At 32.9% G+C, this 19,872-nt stretch overlaps 1 protein-coding gene, 1 long non-coding RNA gene and 1 pseudogene across 2 annotated transcripts; 2 read left to right on the top strand and 1 right to left on the bottom strand.

Moving 5' to 3' along the window:
- The first annotated feature begins 8,968 nt into the window (after window positions 1–8,968).
- LOC118056718 (pyruvate kinase, cytosolic isozyme) lies at window positions 8,969–11,945 on the top strand. Its single transcript, XM_035069028.2, has 3 exons — window positions 8,969–9,512; window positions 10,249–10,710; window positions 10,962–11,945. The coding sequence occupies exons 1-3, from the start codon at window positions 9,258–9,260 to the stop codon at window positions 11,772–11,774; spliced, it is 1,530 nt and encodes a 509-aa protein (XP_034924919.1). The 5' UTR covers window positions 8,969–9,257; the 3' UTR covers window positions 11,775–11,945.
- A 566-nt stretch (window positions 11,946–12,511) lies between these two features.
- Window positions 12,512–14,975, bottom strand: LOC118056719 (E3 ubiquitin-protein ligase SIRP1-like; annotated as a pseudogene).
- Window positions 14,976–18,111: 3,136 nt separating this feature from the next.
- Window positions 18,112–19,277, top strand: LOC118056717 (uncharacterized). Its single transcript, XR_004688841.2, has 2 exons — window positions 18,112–18,705; window positions 18,825–19,277. It is a non-coding gene; the product is annotated as an uncharacterized lncRNA (long non-coding RNA).
- The last annotated feature ends 595 nt before the right edge of the window (window positions 19,278–19,872 follow it).

The following is a 19,872-nucleotide window of genomic DNA, read 5'->3' as shown; positions in this document are numbered from 1 at the left end:
AAGAACCATCTCAACCCAATAGTTTAAATTATTTGGTAAGATTCTAGGATATGATTTATATTATTTTATAACACACACACACACACATATATATATATATTCTTCAACACAGATTGATTCACGTTTCGAATCGAGTCGAGTCCTCTGAGCCGACCCGGATTAAGAAGGCAACTAGCTGCCACTAACATAAGAGAGGCACAAACTCTTTTGTGCACTGTGCTTTGAGCAGAAAGCAGATTCCACGGAAAATAAAAATAAAAAAAGACAACTCTTTCCTATAAGAACATACTACTAGCCAGCAAAACATTGCATAATTATTAACAATGGAGTTTCTGAAATTAATAATCGAACCAGTACCATGAATCCTTCAATCTGGATCACTTTGGCATGTATACTTGAGACAATGGAGGGCTTGCTTTATAAAAGTCGCCCTTCCCAGGCCATCCTTTTCGTGTTAATATTCGTAATATAATTCCCATGGCAAGCACTAGACACTCACTCTCCTCCCCCCTTGCTTTCTTCAAGAGTCAAGGAGGAGTCAATGTCATGAAACTGAGCATATATTCTGAGACACTTTCGCTTGTGGGCTAGCCAACTTGTGGACACTGACTGAACCCTAGGGTTCTCGTTCAGCTGCATGTCTTTTTACAGATCTGCCCCTCCAATTCCTCTCAGTTTAAAATGATATGAGCATATATAAAGTTTCAATTCCATTTCAGTTAATAAAGTGAAAATGTAAGCAGAATCAAAATCATTGGTTTGTTTACCTATTTTTTTATTTAAAAAAAATTGTTGCCTTGCCATGCAAGAATATCCAGGGAGCTAGCAATATGTAAGTCACGATGGCCACCGATTTTCTTTTATATATAAAATTATACTATGTATTAATGGCATTTGATCATCTTCATAGATTAATAATGGAACATTGTGACACCATAAATGCTAGGATGTTGATGTAAAATTATAATTAATGATAGTCATGTTTAATAATTAATAAATTTTATTGATCTTGTTGTTTAAAACTTTAATGGTGTTGTACAAAATTTAAATGATTAGCATTAATATAATTAATATTTAATTTTTTTAGTGAGCTAATTAAATTAATTTACTATATTTAATTATTTTAAATAAATTGGGCAACTCATATCTTGGATGAGTATATACATATAGCATGTGCTTAGGATGATAAGTATATAATTCTCACAATAAAAAGTTCTTAAAAACACTTTCCTATTTCACTTAGTATATCTTATATCTCTATACATATTTTAAGACCTTCCTTATGAAATATTTATCTCAAGTTTTACCACACTATTTTTTTATACTTTATTAATTAAAGAAAGCAAAAGGAATGATTAAAAGGTTTGCATAACTTTTTGAAGCAAATTTAAAGGTTGCAGAACATTTCAATTTAATATTTTTGAATCATTTTAATATGTTAATATCAAAAATAAATTTTAAAATAAAATAAAATAAAATTATTATTTTAATATATTAAAAAAAGTACTGTAAAAATATTATACTCTAAACATTTTATTATGAGGCCCAACAATTTCAATTGTATGACATTGAAATTCATCCCATTATGAGGCCCAACAACACATGGAAAAGAGTGAGTTTGGACTTTTTCCTTGTCCATCATTAGTTAAGTAACTTGTTCATCCGTATCATACTTACCCCTTCATTAATTTGAATTTAGAGGTTTGTAACTATTAAGACTTAGTGCGTGTTTGGAAGTGTGGTTACTGTTACTTTTCAAAGTACTTTTTATTTAGAAAAGCATGCCAATAATTTTTTTTATTTTTAAAAAATTATTTTTGAGATCAGTACATCAAAATGATTTGAAAATATATTAATTCAAAGTAAAAAAAAATCAATTTTTTTTTCGGAAACGCTTTTGAAAAGTACTCCCAAACGGCCTCTTAGCTTCCCCTCAACTGACCTTTGAAAATCGACACCACATGTTTTAGCTGTTACTAGACGTCATGCCTGCTCGATGTTGCAGGCTTGTGATATGTTTGTGCGTTGTTATGAGTTTATGGAAAAAATAAAAAAAAAAATTATATGGAAAAAACTACAAAGCTAAATTCTTAACCAACTTAATATTAAAAAAAATCAACAAATAAAATTTTGGAAAAAATCATAACAAAAAAAAAAACAAAAGGAAAAAAAAAACCATGCAGGGAAACACTGTAAATTGTAATTATTAACCAGCTTAATATTAAAAATAATAAAATTGATAAAGACAATTTTAAAAAAAATAATGTAGGGGAACATGTAGCAATCCACAATGTTTTTTTTTAAACTATGAAACTAAATTCTTAACCAGCTCAATATGAAAAAAAAATTGACAAAGATAATTTTGAAAAAAAATCATAAAAAGAAAAAAAAAACTAAAAAAACTATGTGGGGAAACACTGTAGTAATCTACAGTGTTTTAAAGAAAAAAAAACTACAAAACTAAATTCTCAACCAGCTCCATATTAAAAAAATAAAATCAACAAAAACAATTTTGAAAAAACAACACAAAAATTGAAAAAAAAAAAAAAAAAGAAGACAATTTTGGAAAAAACAAAAAAAAATGAAAAGTAATGGAAAAGAAACATGTGAAGAAAGTTAAAGCTAAATTTTTAACCAGCTTAATATCAAAAAAATATTTTAAAAAGATAATTTTGAAAAAAAATATGTGGAGAAACACTGTAGCAAAACAAAAATCATGGGAAACATTGTAATAATCCACAGTGTTTTAAAGAAAAATTACGAAGTAAAATTCTCAGCCAGTTCAATATGAAAAAAATAAAATCAATAAAAATTATTTAAAAAAAATAATTCATAAAAAAAAAAAAAAAACTCTTTCCTATAAGAACATACTACTAGCCAGCAAAACGTTGCACAATTATTAACAATGGAGTTTCTGAAATTAATAATCGAACCAGTACCATGAATCCTTCAATCTGGATCACTTTGGCATGTATACTTGAGACAATGGGGGGCTTGCTTTGTAAAAGTCGCCCTTCCAGGCGATTCTTTTCGTGTTAATATTTCTAATAATGTTTTAAAGAAAAAGATTATATAATTAAATTTTTAACTAGTTTAATATTAAAAAAAATTATAAATTTTCTTTTTTAAAAAAAACAAAAATAAAAAAGAATAAAAAAAACAAAAAAAAGACAATCTTAGGAAAAAAAAGAAAAAAAAAAGTAAAACACAAAAAAGGGAAAAAACAAAAAACAAATGTGGGAAAAAAAAAAACAAAACACAAAACACAAAAAATAAATGAAAAAACAAAAAAAAACATTTAGAAAAAGCTATAATATTTTCCCCACACGTTTTAGAGTATTAGTTAACTAATATATTTACTCATGCTATGCTATAATAAAAAAAAAATTTAATTTAAAAAAATATTGAGTACAAAGATTTTTTTTTAATATTATTAAATTCAATCAAGCAATTTGATTTTGTTTCAAACATTGATTTTATAAAAGCTAAAATAATTTGTTTTTTATTCATGAAGACTTGTTTTTCTTTCATTTTTCATGCAAAAATTCATCTAACAGTAATTTTAACCAAACATATTTTTTTAAATATATATTTTTAAAAATCATAATAACAAAAATTACCATAATATCAAATACATTTTAAAAAAAATCAGGGCGCAAATCCCAAGAAAATTTTATTAGGGTAGAGTAGAGTAAGATCAAATACAAACCCATATGAGGGTCATTTATAATCCAATTATTTCTATATAGAGCATAGTTTTGAAACTTGACCTGGCCCGACAGGACGATCTGAGACTAGAACCGGACTGGGTTAAAGAAAAATAGAGGAAGGAAAAACCCGATGTGACCCGGTGACCCAGTTGACTCGGCAAGACCCGATAAAAAACTCAGTTGTAACCTATTGATTTTTTTTTATTTTACTAAAATGATGTCATTTTAATTTTTTTAAAAAAAATTAACTTCAACAACCGGATAACTCAATTAAAACTCGAAACCCAAACCTTGAACCAAAACTGTTATCGAATCTATAATTTAGAGGATTCGTGGATAAGCCTAAACTAGCTAGCCAAAATGCTGCAGTAAAAGCTTCACGAAAGGCATGTTGAACTTTCACCACCCACTCACGCGCCAGAAGTTCCTTTGCTTTGATGATCAAAGAGAAATTTGCGTCTAGTTCACCATATTCTCGTTGGAGTCGGACTCCAGGATTAATTTCCGAAATCCCAGCATCCATGCCTGTTCGCAATCACTGCCTATAATTCTGCTTCGACCGAAGAAGAGTCCTGTATTAACACCGAAACCCGTCTGCGTGCTCTGTTGCCATTGATCATCAGATTGCCATGAACTGTTAACCAAAGGAAGGTCTTCATTCTTTCTGGTCCCTTCCACCTCCAAATCAATATCCAAATAGGCTCTCAAGAACGCTGGCTGTTCATTGAAGAATCGTGTCCATTATAAGCAGATTTCACATTACAAATCCCACTAGGGGAATTAAGCCAACAGACTTCGTCACTATCAGTCACGTTGGAAGGAGGGTAGGCTAGCCAAAGCCATAGCCACTTGCATAGGGAGAAGGTGAGCAAACAGCAGATGTGATATGGTATTAAGAGTTGACTTCATCAAGATGAAGGTTTCTTTTAAGAAGGAAGGAAGAACCATGGAGTTAAAGGGTTGAAGAAGCTAAACTACATATGATGGTTGCGACAAAGGTCCACAAGAATCCTAAGGAGGCTATATCTGGTTTTGTTGGTCAACTGTTTTCTTTAACAGTCTCAGAAGAATCCAATAAGAAGACAGTAAATGCAGAAGTGACATCATTATTGAAAGAATTTCAGTCTGTATTTGCTGAGCCAAAGACTTTACCACCAGAAAGGAAACTTTAGCAAGATTGGGGAGATCAGTGTGGGTTTAGTTGCATATGTAGACTACGTCATCTTCGATTAATTTGTTGTTGAGCATGCCAACATGATTAATAGATTTTTAAAATCCTTTTTCTTTTGAGATTAATGCCCTCTTCGCTCCATTTTCTTTTTCCTTAGCAGCTGTTTTGTTTGTTGCCTTTTTTATCTGGTCATCTTCGCTTCCATTTTCCTCTGCTGTTCTGCTCACTTCGCACCAGTAACTTTGTTGGATTCTTAGAATGGATGGCCGACCAAAATTTTGTTCTTAATGAATCCTCGACAACACTACGTTCTTCTATCATTGCTTGGTTTTTTATTCAGTTTTGTTTGCTTACTGCATAATTGGCATCCTCGGTATCAGACAACAATGCATTATTTTTAGGATGTGTTTTACAGTATAGTAGCAGTTGCTTTTCAAATAATTTTTTTTATCAAAATATATGTTAATGGTATTTTTTTTATTTTTTAAAAATTATTTTTTACATCAGCACATCAAAACAATCAAAAACATATAAATCATATTAAATTTTAATAAAAAAAATTAAATTTTTTAAAAAACACAATTTAAACCGTGTTTCCAAATAATTTCTTGATATACACACTCTTAAGATCTCTTAATTTTTTTATTTGAAATCTGTTCGAGACTCAAATCACAAGTGAAACAGATCCACCCAAATAATTTTTTAAGCTTGAAAAGACATCATTAAAAGAAAGCCGAGGTTTTCAATTCTATGAACTGGATTAGGCCCGGGTCGGCATGCCAGCCCGACTCAGCTGGGTCTTACAACTAGGGTATTAACTCTTTGCTGGTATTTCAAGCCTTTGTGGTTAGGTTATGATTTACAACTAGGGTATTAACTCTTTGCTGGTATTTCAAGCCTTTGTGGTTAGGTTATGATTTAACACGGGTTAAATCATAGCTGTTTAGTTTTAGCCAGACTACCATTGTTCTTCAGCTCAGTATTACCAAGCTTTTATTTTGATAATGGCTATGAAAATCAATGGTCCAAGTTGATACAAGCCACCGACAGAGGATTATACCTTATGCTTCTTTAGGGCGGTGCAGCACTCGATTCCACCAATCATTAATTATTATTACATGAAAGATCAATGGACATGAGTCTGTGAAGGAGAAGCTTTCTGGGTTTTTTTTTTAATTTTTTTTGGGGAAGAAGAGAAGCTTTCAGTGTTTGATTATATTCTTTGAATTTCCTCTTTTTTTGCCATCCAGACATCTAGGAAAGAATATTGGTTTCTCATCTTTTCCTCTCTTCCTCCATTTTCTCTTGTACGTGAAATGTCCTTTGCATTTTAAAATTCCTCTTGGGAATGAATTTAATATTATCGAATGAGTTTTAGATATAATTAAAAGGGATTTTTTTTAATAATTTTTTTAATGTGAAGGAATTCTTGTTAAATATTCAAGATTTTAATTAGACAGCATTTATAATTTCACATAGAGGTAAACAAAAAAACTGAATAAACTGAGAAAACTGGACAAAAAATAACTGAAAAGACCAAATTATAAAAAAGAACTAATTAAACTGGTTAGAATTTTGAAAATATTAACTAGTTTGGTTCGGTTTTTGTTTTATAAATCTGAAACCGAAAAAAACCGAGTCAAACTGGAAAAAAAAAAAAACCAAGTCAAACCATTTTGATTCAGTTTTTTTTTTAAATCGAACCGATTAGAGGTAAGCAAAAAAATTGAAAAACTAATTAAACTGAGAAAACCGAACCGTGAAAAAAACTGATTAAACCGATTAGAATTTTAAAAACCCAATTGGTTCGATTCGATTTTTGTTTTAAGCTTGAAACCAAAAAAATCAAACCGAATCCAAACAAAAAAAACCGGAAAAAAATTAAGTCAAACCGGTTTGAACCGGTTTTTGTTATAAAAAAACCAAACTGGAATTGGTTAGTTTGAACCAGCTTTGGTTCGGTTTTTTTTTTTCTAAATTTTAATTTGGTTATTTTTTTATAAAAATCCAATCGAACCGAAAATAATCACCCCTAATTTCACATTTCACTATAATATTTAAGAAAGGTTATTGTAGTTTATCCAAATTTAAAAATATTATGCAGAATATATGCTCTAATATCACCCTCAGAATTTCCATGTTATATACAGAAAAATAAAGAGATAAATTTATTTTATCTAGAGTGCTTATCAATTGATATTAGTAAGTAATTAAGTTAGTAACGTAAAAGAATTAATCATTAATTCCATAAATTTTATTTTATTTTTATTTGATATATATTTTAGCATATTTAATTATTAATTTAATTTTGGGAAAGAGGAATCCAAGGATAAAATATACTTCAGCTTTTCTTTTTCTTATTATTTTAAGTTTGGGAAAGATGAATTAATGCCTCACAAGTTAATTTTCTCTTTATATAAAAAAAACTGAGAGGAATTTTCTCTTTGTACACGAAAAAAAAAAGTAATTGTTTCTTTCAAGATTCTTTTCCTACTTTTTATATTTTTATATGCATAAACGGGGCATAGCTGGCACTAGTTCTTTGGAATTTGTTCTCTCGTGGGTTGGATAGATTTTTTAAAATATATATAAAAAAAAACCAAAAACCCAAAAAATATATTCGGCTTACAGGTGAACTTATCAAATCTATTAACCGGGTAACCCGAGCTAGCACACCAAGCCTGTAAACCAAGTTATGGACTTCAGTGAGATTATAAATTTTTTTTCAAAACTATTTTTTATTCAATTACATGTTAAAAAAAAATATACAATCATAAAATAAAACATCAACCTAATACTAGGATGTTGTAAAAAATTAAGCAACAAATGAAAATCAAAATATTTAATATCACAACACGGGTAATTTACCTTGTTGTGTTTAATGAATTTTTCTATCAAAATAAATTTGTAATAAAAAAACACATAAAATTTATAATAGAAAACAAAACGCACATAAAATTTATTGAATAAAAACAAAAAACAATGCAAGGCTAAACACATAAAAAATCTTATAAAAAAAATCAATATTAAAAAAATACAATTTATATAAAATTAAGAAAAAATCATAGATAAATCATACCCAACTCTTTAAAAACTAAGAACACTTAGTATGATTAAGAAAATCATCACAAACTCATTAAAACATAAACCCAAAATTTATTTGAAAAAAAATCAACTAATTCATTATTTATTTTAAAAAATCAAAATAAAAAAACATTCAGGCCAGGCATTGTTGGGCCCTAATGTGCCAGGCTTAGTGCTTGGCCCAATCAAGCAATGGCTCATGCATGGGCTTATATTTTTTTTAGTTTAATGAGGTGGACGATGCATCATCCAACCCATGCATTAGAAAAAATAACAAAGGACATATTGTTTGTATCAGTAGACAACACGTCATCTATTAATCCTTATAATCTAGTCATTGTGGTGGTAAAAAAAAAATCCATGGTCACTAAAAATGTAAAAAACTGCCCTAAAACCTAAAATCCACCTGAAAAAAGGGGGATAATCTTAACTCCCCTCATTATATGGAATCATTTGATTAAAAAAAAAAAACCATATTGATGGTCAAATTACTCACCAACGGACACTCTCTCTCTTTAAGTTAGAATTCATTGATCTCATATCTTTCCTCCAACTAAACAAAGAACTGAAAATGAGTAAAATGAAATTTGGTATCAAAATTAAATTTTGTAAAATTCAAGGAGCGGCACCTAATAGCTAAAATAAATGAAGGAGTTAAATGAATTTTTGATCAATTTGCTATCTATGTTACCTATTTTTTTCATTTTAGTCCCTTTTCTTTCAATTCAACTATCCCTTACAAAAAATAAATGCAATTAGGCTTTAATTTGGTCTCAAAGTAGCTCAATTGTACAAAAAACAATATTCAATGATCAAATTAAAGATTTTTTAAAATTACACTATTATAATAAAATATGAGAGAGTAAAAAGTATTTTAAACAATAGTTAATATATATTTGTTTGTCCCTTGAGAAATTGTTTTCCTAAACAAACAAAACAAAATTTTAGAAGTTCTCTCCTTTTGTTTCCTTGAGTCATAAGGCATACTAATTCTTCTTCTTCTTCTTCTTCTTCTTCATCTTTTTAAAAAAGGGAATATTTCTTTTTCTCCTTTGTTCACAAAGAGTTTTTAAATTGTTAAACTTTTATTAATACCATGAATAATGGGACTAACCAGCAAGTAAAAATGTAAAATCCTAACCTTATATAGACACACACACAGCCCTTAGCCCTTGTCCTTACCATTTCTCCAACTAAAAAACCCTCCAAAAACCCTTTCAGACTTCCCCTACTTTTGTAGCAACATAAAAGTCTCTGTTTTCGTTTTCTCTTCAAGTTTTTAATTAGCGACAATGGAGAATGTTTTGGGTGGTCAAAGCTTGTTGGTAGGGGAGGACACGAGGACGAGAAAGACGAAGATAGTATGCACGTTAGGGCCACAGTCAAGGTCTGTTGAGATGGTTGAGAGGCTTTTAAGGGCTGGCATGAACGTTGCTCGCTTCAACTTTTCGCATGGAACTCATGCTTATCACCAAGAAACCCTTGATAATCTTAGGACTGCCATGAACAATACTGGCATTCTCTGCGCTGTCATGTTGGACACCAAGGTGTCAATATCTTTCTTAACTCCTGTCTTTTTTGTTTTCTCCATTTAATGCATTAGCGTTTGTTTATAGATTTCTTTTTTATTATTTCTTAATGTTTCTTGTTTTAGGGGATTAGAGTTTTTTTATTTATTTTTTCTTTGAATTCTGTTACTTTGTTCCTTAATTTTCCATGATAATATTTCTGCTAATTTGATGTTAATTCTCTTGAGATTCCCATGTGAAATTTACATTAGATTATTAATAGCCATATTTTTTCTGTGCCCGATATCATCAATTTGATGTGCTTCTCTCTGTGGGAATTACTAATTTTTTCTTTAAGCCAACCCTGTCCCATATCGTTATTCTCAGTATAAACTTCCTTTAGCCATTGTTTTAGTACAATCAATGCATATGGAAAGAGACAATGGAATGCTTGTTAAGTTCTACAGAATATGTTCTCTGCTTTTAAAAGAATAAAAACTTGTCGATTATGTGTGAAGCTTTGCATAATTGCATATGGGGGGATAGGCTGCATAGGGAATCAATGTTCTTTTATGGTTATTGGATTTGGTTTGCAAACATATCTTCTACTTTGGATGCTGCCCTATTTTTTTTTTCTCAATAATGAGTGAAATGTCTTTATTTTGCCATGAGATGATTTAAAGATCATACTGAATTTTGCCAGCTATTTCTGAATTCTAGTGCAATACTTGGAACTTGACTGACTATGAATATTCTCAAATTGTGATGAGTACAGGGACCGGAAATTCGGACTGGATTCTTGAAGGATGGGAAGCCTGTGCAGCTCAAGCAGGGCATGGAGATACTTATCACTACTGATTATAGCTTAAAGGGTGATGAGAATATGATCTGTATGAGCTACACGAAGTTGGCTGAAGATGTTCAGCCAGGAAGTGTAATTTTGTGTTCTGATGGCACAATTTCACTAACAGTTTTGGCTTGTGACAAGGACTTGGGATTGGTCCGTTGTCGCTGTGAAAATTCTGCTGTTTTGGGTGAGAAGAAGAATGTCAATCTTCCTGGAGTTGTCGTCGATCTCCCTACCTTAACAGAGAAGGATAAGGAGGATATCCTGGAGTGGGGTGTCCCTAATAAGATTGACATGATCGCACTGTCCTTTGTTCGAAAAGGTTCAGATCTCTTGGAGGTCAGAAAGCTGCTAGGGAATGATGGAAAGAACATCCTTCTCATGTCGAAGGTAAGTTGATAATATCTGAATCTTATGCCAATTTGCCTCTTGAGTTAACTTTCAATATGGGCCTTAATTTTCTCTGTTGGAACTAAAGGGTGACTTCTTAGGATTTACAATTTTTAATTGACACAAATAACATAGAAATGCCTACAGAGTGACTCCATGATGATTGGCTAACACCAAACTATATGCTGCTGAGTTACAGTCTTGAAGCAAAACTATCATCAAATTGACCTTTTTGTTCTATATTTTGGCAGGTTGAAAATCAAGAAGGGGTTGCTAATTTTGATGACATTCTTGCAAATTCTGATGCATTTATGGTTGCACGAGGTGACCTGGGAATGGAAATTCCAATTGAGAAAATATTCCTAGCTCAGAAAGTGATGATAAACAAGGCCAACATAAAAGGAAAGCCTGTAGTGACTGCTACTCAGATGTTGGAGTCCATGATCAAGTCTCCAAGGCCCACTAGAGCTGAGGCTACGGATGTTGCCAATGCAGTTCTTGATGGTACTGATTGTGTGATGCTCAGTGGAGAAACTGCTGCTGGAGCCTACCCTGAGCTTACTGTTCAAACCATGTCTAGAATATGCCTGGAGGCTGAGAACTTCATAGATTATGGGCATCTTTTCAAGACAATTATGGCAACAGCTCCTATGCCTATGACCCCATTAGAAAGTATGGCTTCTTCAGCAGTCAAGACAGCAAACACCATCAAAGCAGCATTTATGTTAGTCCTAACCAAGGGTGGAACCACGGCAAAGTTGGTGTCTAAGTACCGACCAAGCATGCCAATTTTGTCAATGATCGTTCCAGAGATTAGAACTGATTCCTTTGAGGGGTCATGCAGTGATGAAGCTCCAGCAAGGCATAGCCTTATTTACCGGGGTCTGATGCCTGTTTTGACCTCAGTATCAGGAAAGGTTCATCATAGTGAGTCCACTGAAGAAACAATTGAGATGGCCTTCCAATATGCGAAGATGAAGGGACTGTGCAAGCCAGGAGACTCGGTTGTAGCATTGCACAAGATTGGTACTGCTTCTGTTATCAAGATCTTGCGAGTGCAATGATCATATTGTGGACAGATTGGGTTGAAAGATTTTACAGATGATGAGGCATCTAATTTTTTAATAGTTTATCGTCAGTTTAAGTGATGTTGGAACAATGATAAGTAACTGAATATTGAAGAGAGCATCTTCACAATTTTGGCAATTTATTTTGTGCTCTACGTAGATGCATTATGAGTTCTGTTTTTCCATGTTTCATTAGTTTTTCTTCACCTTTAAAAAATATTATTAAATGAAGCACAGCTACTCAAGCAATCAACTTTTTTAAAAAAGTGTTGTCTGCAGTAGCATCTCATTCTTCTGGACAGATCTTTCAAGAAGTGAAGAAGCAGCATCAAAACCTGCGGAATTCTGAGAACTCCTTCTCTCATTTCCTCAAGCTCCAAGGCCCAAAATTCAGTAGATTTCTGAGCCTGCAGTCCTGGTATCAGGTGAAAGAATTTGCAACCTGAAATGAGCAACATCAACTTTTCTTGCGAGCCTAATCTGTCTTTTTATCTAACGAACAAAGACGAAGACGAAGACGGCGAAGGAAAAGGGACTTGTAAGGTCTCTGTCATTCGGTCAAGCAGATCATCAGCTCAGATTTAAAATCTAGGATTTAGAACTAGCTAGGGAAACAAATTACATTCTTGCGTTCTATGTGATTGTTTCCCCTTTACTGTTCTAACCGCAACCAAACAAGACAAGATATTATTTATTAGCAATTCTCTTCTGTGCTACTAGTCAACCAGATTGCCTAAATCCAATTCCAGAAATCTAGTTATATGGAATCTCATCATCAAGTGTCAAAATTGCTTACACAATACAAAAAAGGCACCAATATCATTACTTCATTTACATATGGAGAGGGTACCATTTTGCTAAGATAAGATGGCAATATACAGAAGAAAGCCAAGGAAACAGAGAAAGGAACAAAAAACCAAGTGTTCAAGTTTCATCGGTGTAGGAAGTACTTCCAGGCATGGTGGTCGACGAGGGTGATGATATAGAACTCCCACCAATTTGAGATCCTGATAAAGGAAACAAACCATCAAAAGGCCATGAGATAGGGACCCAAGTGTTTCTAGCATCGTTGTTCTCCATTGTGTCTGCGTCACTTCTCGACTGACTTACTTCAGTCTTGGAATCATCTGAGGGCATTAGGAACCTGCAAACTGGGCAGGAACTATGAAGTTCCAGCCATGGAGCAATACACTCTCCATGGAATTTGTGTTTGCATGGCATCTCCTTTGCTTCAGATCCAATCTCAAACTCTTCCAAGCATATTGAACACTGCAAATTCTGATTAATGGAAACTGTTGGCATTGCTTTAACTGCTTCTTTATTTGCTGGAGGAGTCCCGTAACGGTTAGGACCACTCTCAGCCAAATGATGTAGCAGTAAATCCACACCAGGTCCTATAAGGTATTCCCGGAAAGAACTTGACACGTTTTGACTTGGGTTTTCAGCTTGGTTCATATCCTCGGGACTCTGAAGAATTATTGCCTCTTCATTAGAAGGATTAACCAAAATCAAAATGCTGCTGCTGCTGCCAGTGCTCTCTCTGTCATTTTCATAATTCTCTGCTCCCAGATTAAGATCTTGAAGTAAGCTCTGGACTGAAGATGAGCTTCTTCTACCCCTTCTCCGAGGTAAAGACTCAAAGTCTAGTTCATCATCTTCGTATGGTGAACTGGGACTGCTAATATGTTCTTGAGCTGTACTTCTCAAACCAGAAGTGCCTAAGCCATCCGTAAGGTCCAGTAAGATTGTATCCCAAAGAGAGAACACATGTTCCGATCCTAAAGCAAAGCCACTGTTATTGACTTCTCTCGTGCTGCCCATCTCTTCCAGAAAACCACTGTCACAAAAACGGGCATTTAATATGAGCTTCCGTTGCCGGGTTCACCATCTGAGAACACATGTGACACCAGTACTGATCCACCATTTCAGCCTCCATCTCCCTTTCTCTGCACAGCATCCAAGTAAACTAAACAATGAATCAAAAGAAATGAGGACAAGAATCAAGCAACAAAAGAAAACAGAGCATCCTTCTCAAAACAACTTGTTAGAATCTCCAGGAGGTAAAATCCTATATTCACATCAAGAGCACTTGTTTGTTTATCCTATCATGGATACATATCTAAAAAGTAGAACATGTTCAATCACGATGATCCAAGAAAAGGGGTATAACTCTTGATAAAATTAACAGATTGACCCCTTGGGACACTGCCAAAATTAGAATCTACCTCTATTATTTAAGATGACATCTATATATGAAATGATAAGGATGATTTTTTCCCCTAACGCCCTCTTCACTTCGTACAAATATTTAGCAGAATAAAACATGCAGAGAAACAACTTGCTATTCTTTCATATGTCAAGAAAGTGAGACAGATTATTTTTCCTCAAGACTAAAGAAAATCTTACTGCAAAGATCCTCTCAAATACACGCATGAAAAGAACTAGAAAGTACACTGCCAAAGATTTAAGACAATAAATCAAATCCGGAACTCCATTGAACATTACCAAAGATTGAAAAAGATAACAGAACAGTAGAAAAGAAGGGGCTAGATTAAACGGATTATCAGAGGTGGGCAAAAAAAAAAAAAAAAAAAAGAAACATGAACCTTTAAAGTTCAAACTAAGAGCCTTTAAACTGCACCAAGCTTAGATTGTTCACACTCTGTATATGGTGTTCTCAACCAGCACCATATATAATTCACAGGAAAAAAAAGAAGAAGAAGAAATGTTCTGTACCTTATGGATGAAGAAATATGGAAGTTCTTTACACACTAACAAGCATTGCTACAAGCAAATGGCAACAGATTATTTATTAATCCTTCAGTAGTTTCCATCTGTTACAATCATCTTTGAGGTAGCAATGCAGATTGGTTAATTTTGTATACATAAAACCATCCTTCAATTCACTTTCAAGACTAGCAACTTACCAACAAAACAACAGAAACAAAAGAAGACAGATAAAAGGAAGATTGCTTTTTATCACCTTGTGGATAGAGGAAGTGGGTGGTGATGATGTTTATCTTCTTGATCTGCTGTTTGTTGGAAAATAGTGAAGCTAGCTGGTTGGTAGAGAGAAAGAAGAAAGAAAAGCAATGATGTTCTCTCTTTTTTATCTCTCAACTTCATGATTTTGTCTTTTTATTTTGTAATGGATCATGGTGGCTAAATTAACAGCAACTTGTTATTTTCTTATGTCAAGTTTTGCTGCTGTTTTCTTTTCTTCTAAGTGTGTGGTCCATTGGGTGGTGTCAGCTCGTTTTCTCATGAGAGAGCTTAACACCTCTAATATGGTGGATTGGTGGAAATCAATCAACACCTTGATCTATTGAGATTTGACTAAGGACAGATAAATCCCAACATTTGAAATTAGGCCACCCTATGAAATTTCAAATGCTTGGTCATTTAGCCCGTCAAAATCTGCCATGCTAAATGGCTCATTTCAAAAGTCAAAGGCTTCAAGATTCCCAGTTTTGTTTACTTCACGTATATGTATTTTTTATAGAAATATCCTACATGATAAACCATGACATGATGTTGATGGTAAGAAGGGCAAAACAGTGGGACTGTGCTAGCGCCCCAGAAAATAAAATAGTAAAACAATACAGGCCAAAGTGTGGAGCTTATAGCAGTGCAGAGCCCTAATATGCAGGCCTCCACTTGAAGAACACCCTTGTGTAGGCATTGGAGATCAAGACTTGCAATTCTCCAGGCTAGGATAAGAAACTCATTCCAGAACAAGGCCAGTGCATCTGTGCAACAACCGGTGATAAGATGACAGAAGATTAGCTGCAAGATTATTGAAGAAAACCATCCATTGTCCAACCAAGCTATATCTGCAGGTTTACAGCATCACTTCAATGTCAGACAGAGAAATGATTACATTCAAAACGGAAATCAGGGATTCGTTATTGATTCTTGAAGTGAATCTTCCTAATTGTGACTTCCATCCTGATGCCTGTTCCAAAGGCTGGTAGATCATTGAAGTTTCCAGAGTCCCCTAAATTTAACTAAAATTCTTCTTAATTATAGATAACACTTGCATAATGCCCGCGCTACGCTGCAGGCGCCACAGATTATTATTCAAGGGAAAGCGTAATAAGAGAGTGGATGTTCTGGAGCACTCGGAAAGATGTGCAGCCATTGTATTTTTTAACAGAACATCGGGAATGTAAGCTGCTTGTCTTGTGATTTGCTCACCATTTATGGGGCATCAATTGACACATTGTATAGCGCCACAGATGATCTGAAAACCAGAATATTTATATAACAAGTTATTTAGTTTTGGGTATGGTTAATCAAGATATTTAGGTGAATAATTTTTTCTTTTTAGCTCACTAAACATCCAATTAATGGTAAAACCTTAAATATTTATTTAACAATCTTAATCGGGGACTTAAAGATCCTTCGATAATAAAATTAGTAATTTTATAGGAAAAACTACAAAAATCTTTAAAAAGCTTTAAATTTTAAAAAGAAATTATATTTGTTCTTGTATTTTATGATGATTAATACTTTGAAATATATGTAAGTAATTGAAAAAATAAAAAGATTCTAATCCCTTACTTAGATAGTTAACGGAATATTTATACCCCTAAATCTTGTTATTTTTAGAGAAGGTAAAGACTGAAAAGTATTTTATTTTCGATGATATTAATGAAAAACAAATATCTCAAACATACTATTAATGAGATAGTAAGTATGGTAAGTCTCTTAAAAAAATCTTTTGTACATTTATACATGTAAAAAATTCATTATCTCATATACGAATGATTATTATAATCGTTCTAGAAGCAAGACTCCATAGTCTTGGATACTCAAGACATAAAATGTAACATGACAAAAGGCATGATGATTTATCCAACTTGTTATACTTTTAATTTGATGTTCATCTAGGTTCATGTCATCTTAGGTTCAGATAACAACTGAAATCAAGTATGTTGGGATTAACATTTTTCTAGGCTCATGTTTTCTTGGGTTCAATTGACAACTAATCCCAAGTATATTAGGTTTGATATCTTGTTAGGGTCTTGTTTTCTTAGATTCAACTAAATAACTTGACCTACGTTAAAAAGTGTGAAGATTTATCTAACTCACTGCACTTTCAATTTAGATATTCAGCTAATGGTTAAACTTAAATATATTTTTTTTTTTTTTGAGTTTGGTTGGTTGTCCAACTCAATTGTTTTGGAGTTGGCATATCTAGACCCTCTTAAATTTTAAAAAGTTATGCTAAAATAATTATCTTATCACAAACATAATAAAGAGAAATAGAATTGAATGGTGGAGTTTCTGCCATTGTCAAGTGCTAATATATTGTTTCAATTATAATTCCAGCAGGCCCAAATAGTTCGAGGAAAGTTTTGTAATGAGATAAGCTCTGCAGCTAAGCAAATGACATGCTAACAATTTATTATTTAAAAAAAAAAAAAAAAAAAAAACCCTTCGGATCAGAAGCTTTTGACAATTGTTTAGAGTCTAGAAACACCTTGTTATTTTTGGAGCATATAAGCAGGGATTCATTTATGCGAAGGTCACAGAACTCAAAAGGGCACAGATTTTCTACATCTGTGATGGCCTCCTTTGTTTTCAATGCTTTTTTGGGTCAGAAAGTGGCTGATCTGAAGCATCTTTCATGGCAAGGCTGCAAAATTTGGAGAACATTGTAAAGAGCTAGATTACTTGGGCTAGTAGGAAAAGAAATATGAGAAAATAATATATAGTATTGAAACGATATAATTAAATATAATTCTAGGTATAATTATCTATCGCATTAACACTAAACTTGGATTTACTATGAAGGATTTGATTTTCCCTCTCATGATATAAAACTTTGTCCTGGTTGATAAGGTATGTCTTTTAATTATTCTTTAAACAGTAAAAAATATGAAAATACCTTTAGAACCAAGTTAAAAAAATTAATTAAACAATACTTTACGAGGAGAGGAATAATGATTTCCCCTCCTCAATTAGTTCTTGTTAATCAACTTTGATTATGTATAAACTTTCCATTAATTACCACTAAAAAGCACTGTAAGCAAATTAGCAAAATATCAATATGTATAAGAGCATGTTTCCATCTATATTCTATAATAATAGTAACCAAAGTCTTTGTGATGATTTGATGCAAAGGAGACATGTGGTGCGTAGTTTTAGCACACGACATGTCATGCACTGATCTGATTAATAGTCTGCCCACAATCCTACTTCCCATAAATACCCTTTCCATTAAGACGGAACATGCATTAGACTGAGGCAGATACTAACCAAACGCAAGGGTATTTAAGAACTCACAAAAAAGAAGACAAGCTAGGTTATCTAGCTAAAAAGAGACACTATAAAACCAAACTAAAACCCTAACACTAAATCTTAACTACTTGATCTTATCTGAGCAGGGATCTGAACTCTCAATCAAGCCAAAACCCTCTCTCTCTCTTCTTAGAGCCACCCTCCATGTCGCCATGTCTGCTGGCGGCTCCGCCATTGAGCAAAGAGGGGGAGAGATTTGGTCTTTGGTCATTTCGAGGTTCGACTTCTGCGATGAAGACTGCCTGCGGTCAGAGCCCGATCTTTGTTCTTCGATCGGGCAGTGATGGCCTCGGCGGCTAACCCCCAACCATCAAAAGTTTGTTTTTATGCCTTTTCTTATATATCAAATCTTGATTGATCTTTTTTCCTTTTCCCCCTTTTTTTACACTGTTGCTCTACGTGTTATATTATGTATAAAATATAGAAACAAAGTTATTTAAAATTAAAGGGTTTTTTTTTTCGCTTTTGCTGCCCTTTGTTATTGATTCTTTTTTTTTTTTTTTTGCAAATTCAAGCATGTATGTATTGGAATTCAATTCATTTTGGAGTCCTGTAATCTATTGTGTTTGTTTTTGTCCAAAACAGTGTAGCTCTGCTGCTCGTTGCTCAACATCATTTGCAGGTAGTTGTTTCATTGACTCTCTATGTTCACATATCGGAGACCTATTTTTTTCTATACTGGGCTGTGAAAAAAATCGTGGGTTTAAAGAGTGATTAACTAATGCTGCCACGTTCCTACAGACATTGAAGCTCAGCATTCCCGTGGTATGTAGGTGTGTTCTATTGGTGAAAAACAAATTTCCTTAGCTAACTGGCAAGCCATGTCTGTTAAAGTTGGGAGGGGAGAATACATGGCTATGATGGAATGTGAAAACCTGCGTAGTTGCAATTATGTAGCAATTGAGGAATGAAATCATCGACCTTTTATATTATGACATGTTTTTCAAACTATTAAAATCATCTAAGCAAGAAGATTAGGATATTAATAATGGAATATTAGAAGGCAGATTGTATTTGTTAATAAATCACTATGGATGAATTGATTAATTGACTTTGCTAGCTCTAAGTCTTAGGTTAGTTGTGACGAGGACTTTTAGATTGTGCCTGTATGATGTTGCTATATCTTGTAATTGGATATGAGATTATACATTTACGATGTTAATATATTACTTATGAAGATAATTTTTATGTGGATTTGATGTATCGATTTATTAATAGTCTTGGTCAATAAAGATAAGACATGTAACAATTTCAATCTTCTTAGCTGGTGATTGGGAGTGACATGTTTTTTGTCTTCATGCTTTTTATTAGTTTGGTTTATGGATTAATTAGTAGATTAAGCTTATACAATAATTTTTAAGTGTTATGAACTCATAACTTGACCTCAAGTAGTTGGTGATAATAAGGTAATTGTTGTATTTATTGAGATTGACTTGTTTAGATCTTGCATGTGTTATATTGAGTTATAAAAAGATTATGACAACTCATTTGATTAATGTTGGCTACTAAAAATGGGTAAAAGAAATCTGAGTCTCTTATCTCTCTAATGTTTTAATGGCACTGAAAAAATTTCAGAAGTTTTGAACTATACATGCCTTTTAGTTCCTTATAAAGGCATAGAAAAAGGCATCAAGTAAACCTATACATTTGGAAATGGCATTAAGTTGAGGTGTCATTTTCACTATTCATATTTCTTAAATATTGACTATGATGAATTCCTGTTGGCCTGTAGTGTTATAGTGTTGATATAGAATATATCAAATTGTACATTTCAGGAGGTATGCTAACA

This window comes from Populus alba, chromosome 19, assembly GCF_005239225.2.
Source record: "Populus alba chromosome 19, ASM523922v2, whole genome shotgun sequence".
NCBI classification, from domain to species: Eukaryota; Viridiplantae; Streptophyta; class Magnoliopsida; order Malpighiales; family Salicaceae; genus Populus; species Populus alba.
The sequence above is the reverse complement of the archived record's forward strand: the minus strand, read 5'-3'. Positions and strand labels throughout refer to the sequence as shown.

What these genes read in the sequence shown, in the direction of transcription:
- LOC118056718 (XM_035069028.2), top strand. Translation starts at nt 9,258, where the DNA reads ATGGAGAATGTTTTGGGTGGTCAAAGCTTGTTGGTAGGGGAGGACACG. An exon ending in CTGTCATGTTGGACACCAAG is followed by an intron (nt 9,513 to 10,248) that starts GTGTCAATATCT and finishes TGATGAGTACAG; the next exon opens with GGACCGGAAATTCGGACTGG. An exon ending in ACATCCTTCTCATGTCGAAG is followed by an intron (nt 10,711 to 10,961) that starts GTAAGTTGATAA and finishes ATATTTTGGCAG; the next exon opens with GTTGAAAATCAAGAAGGGGT.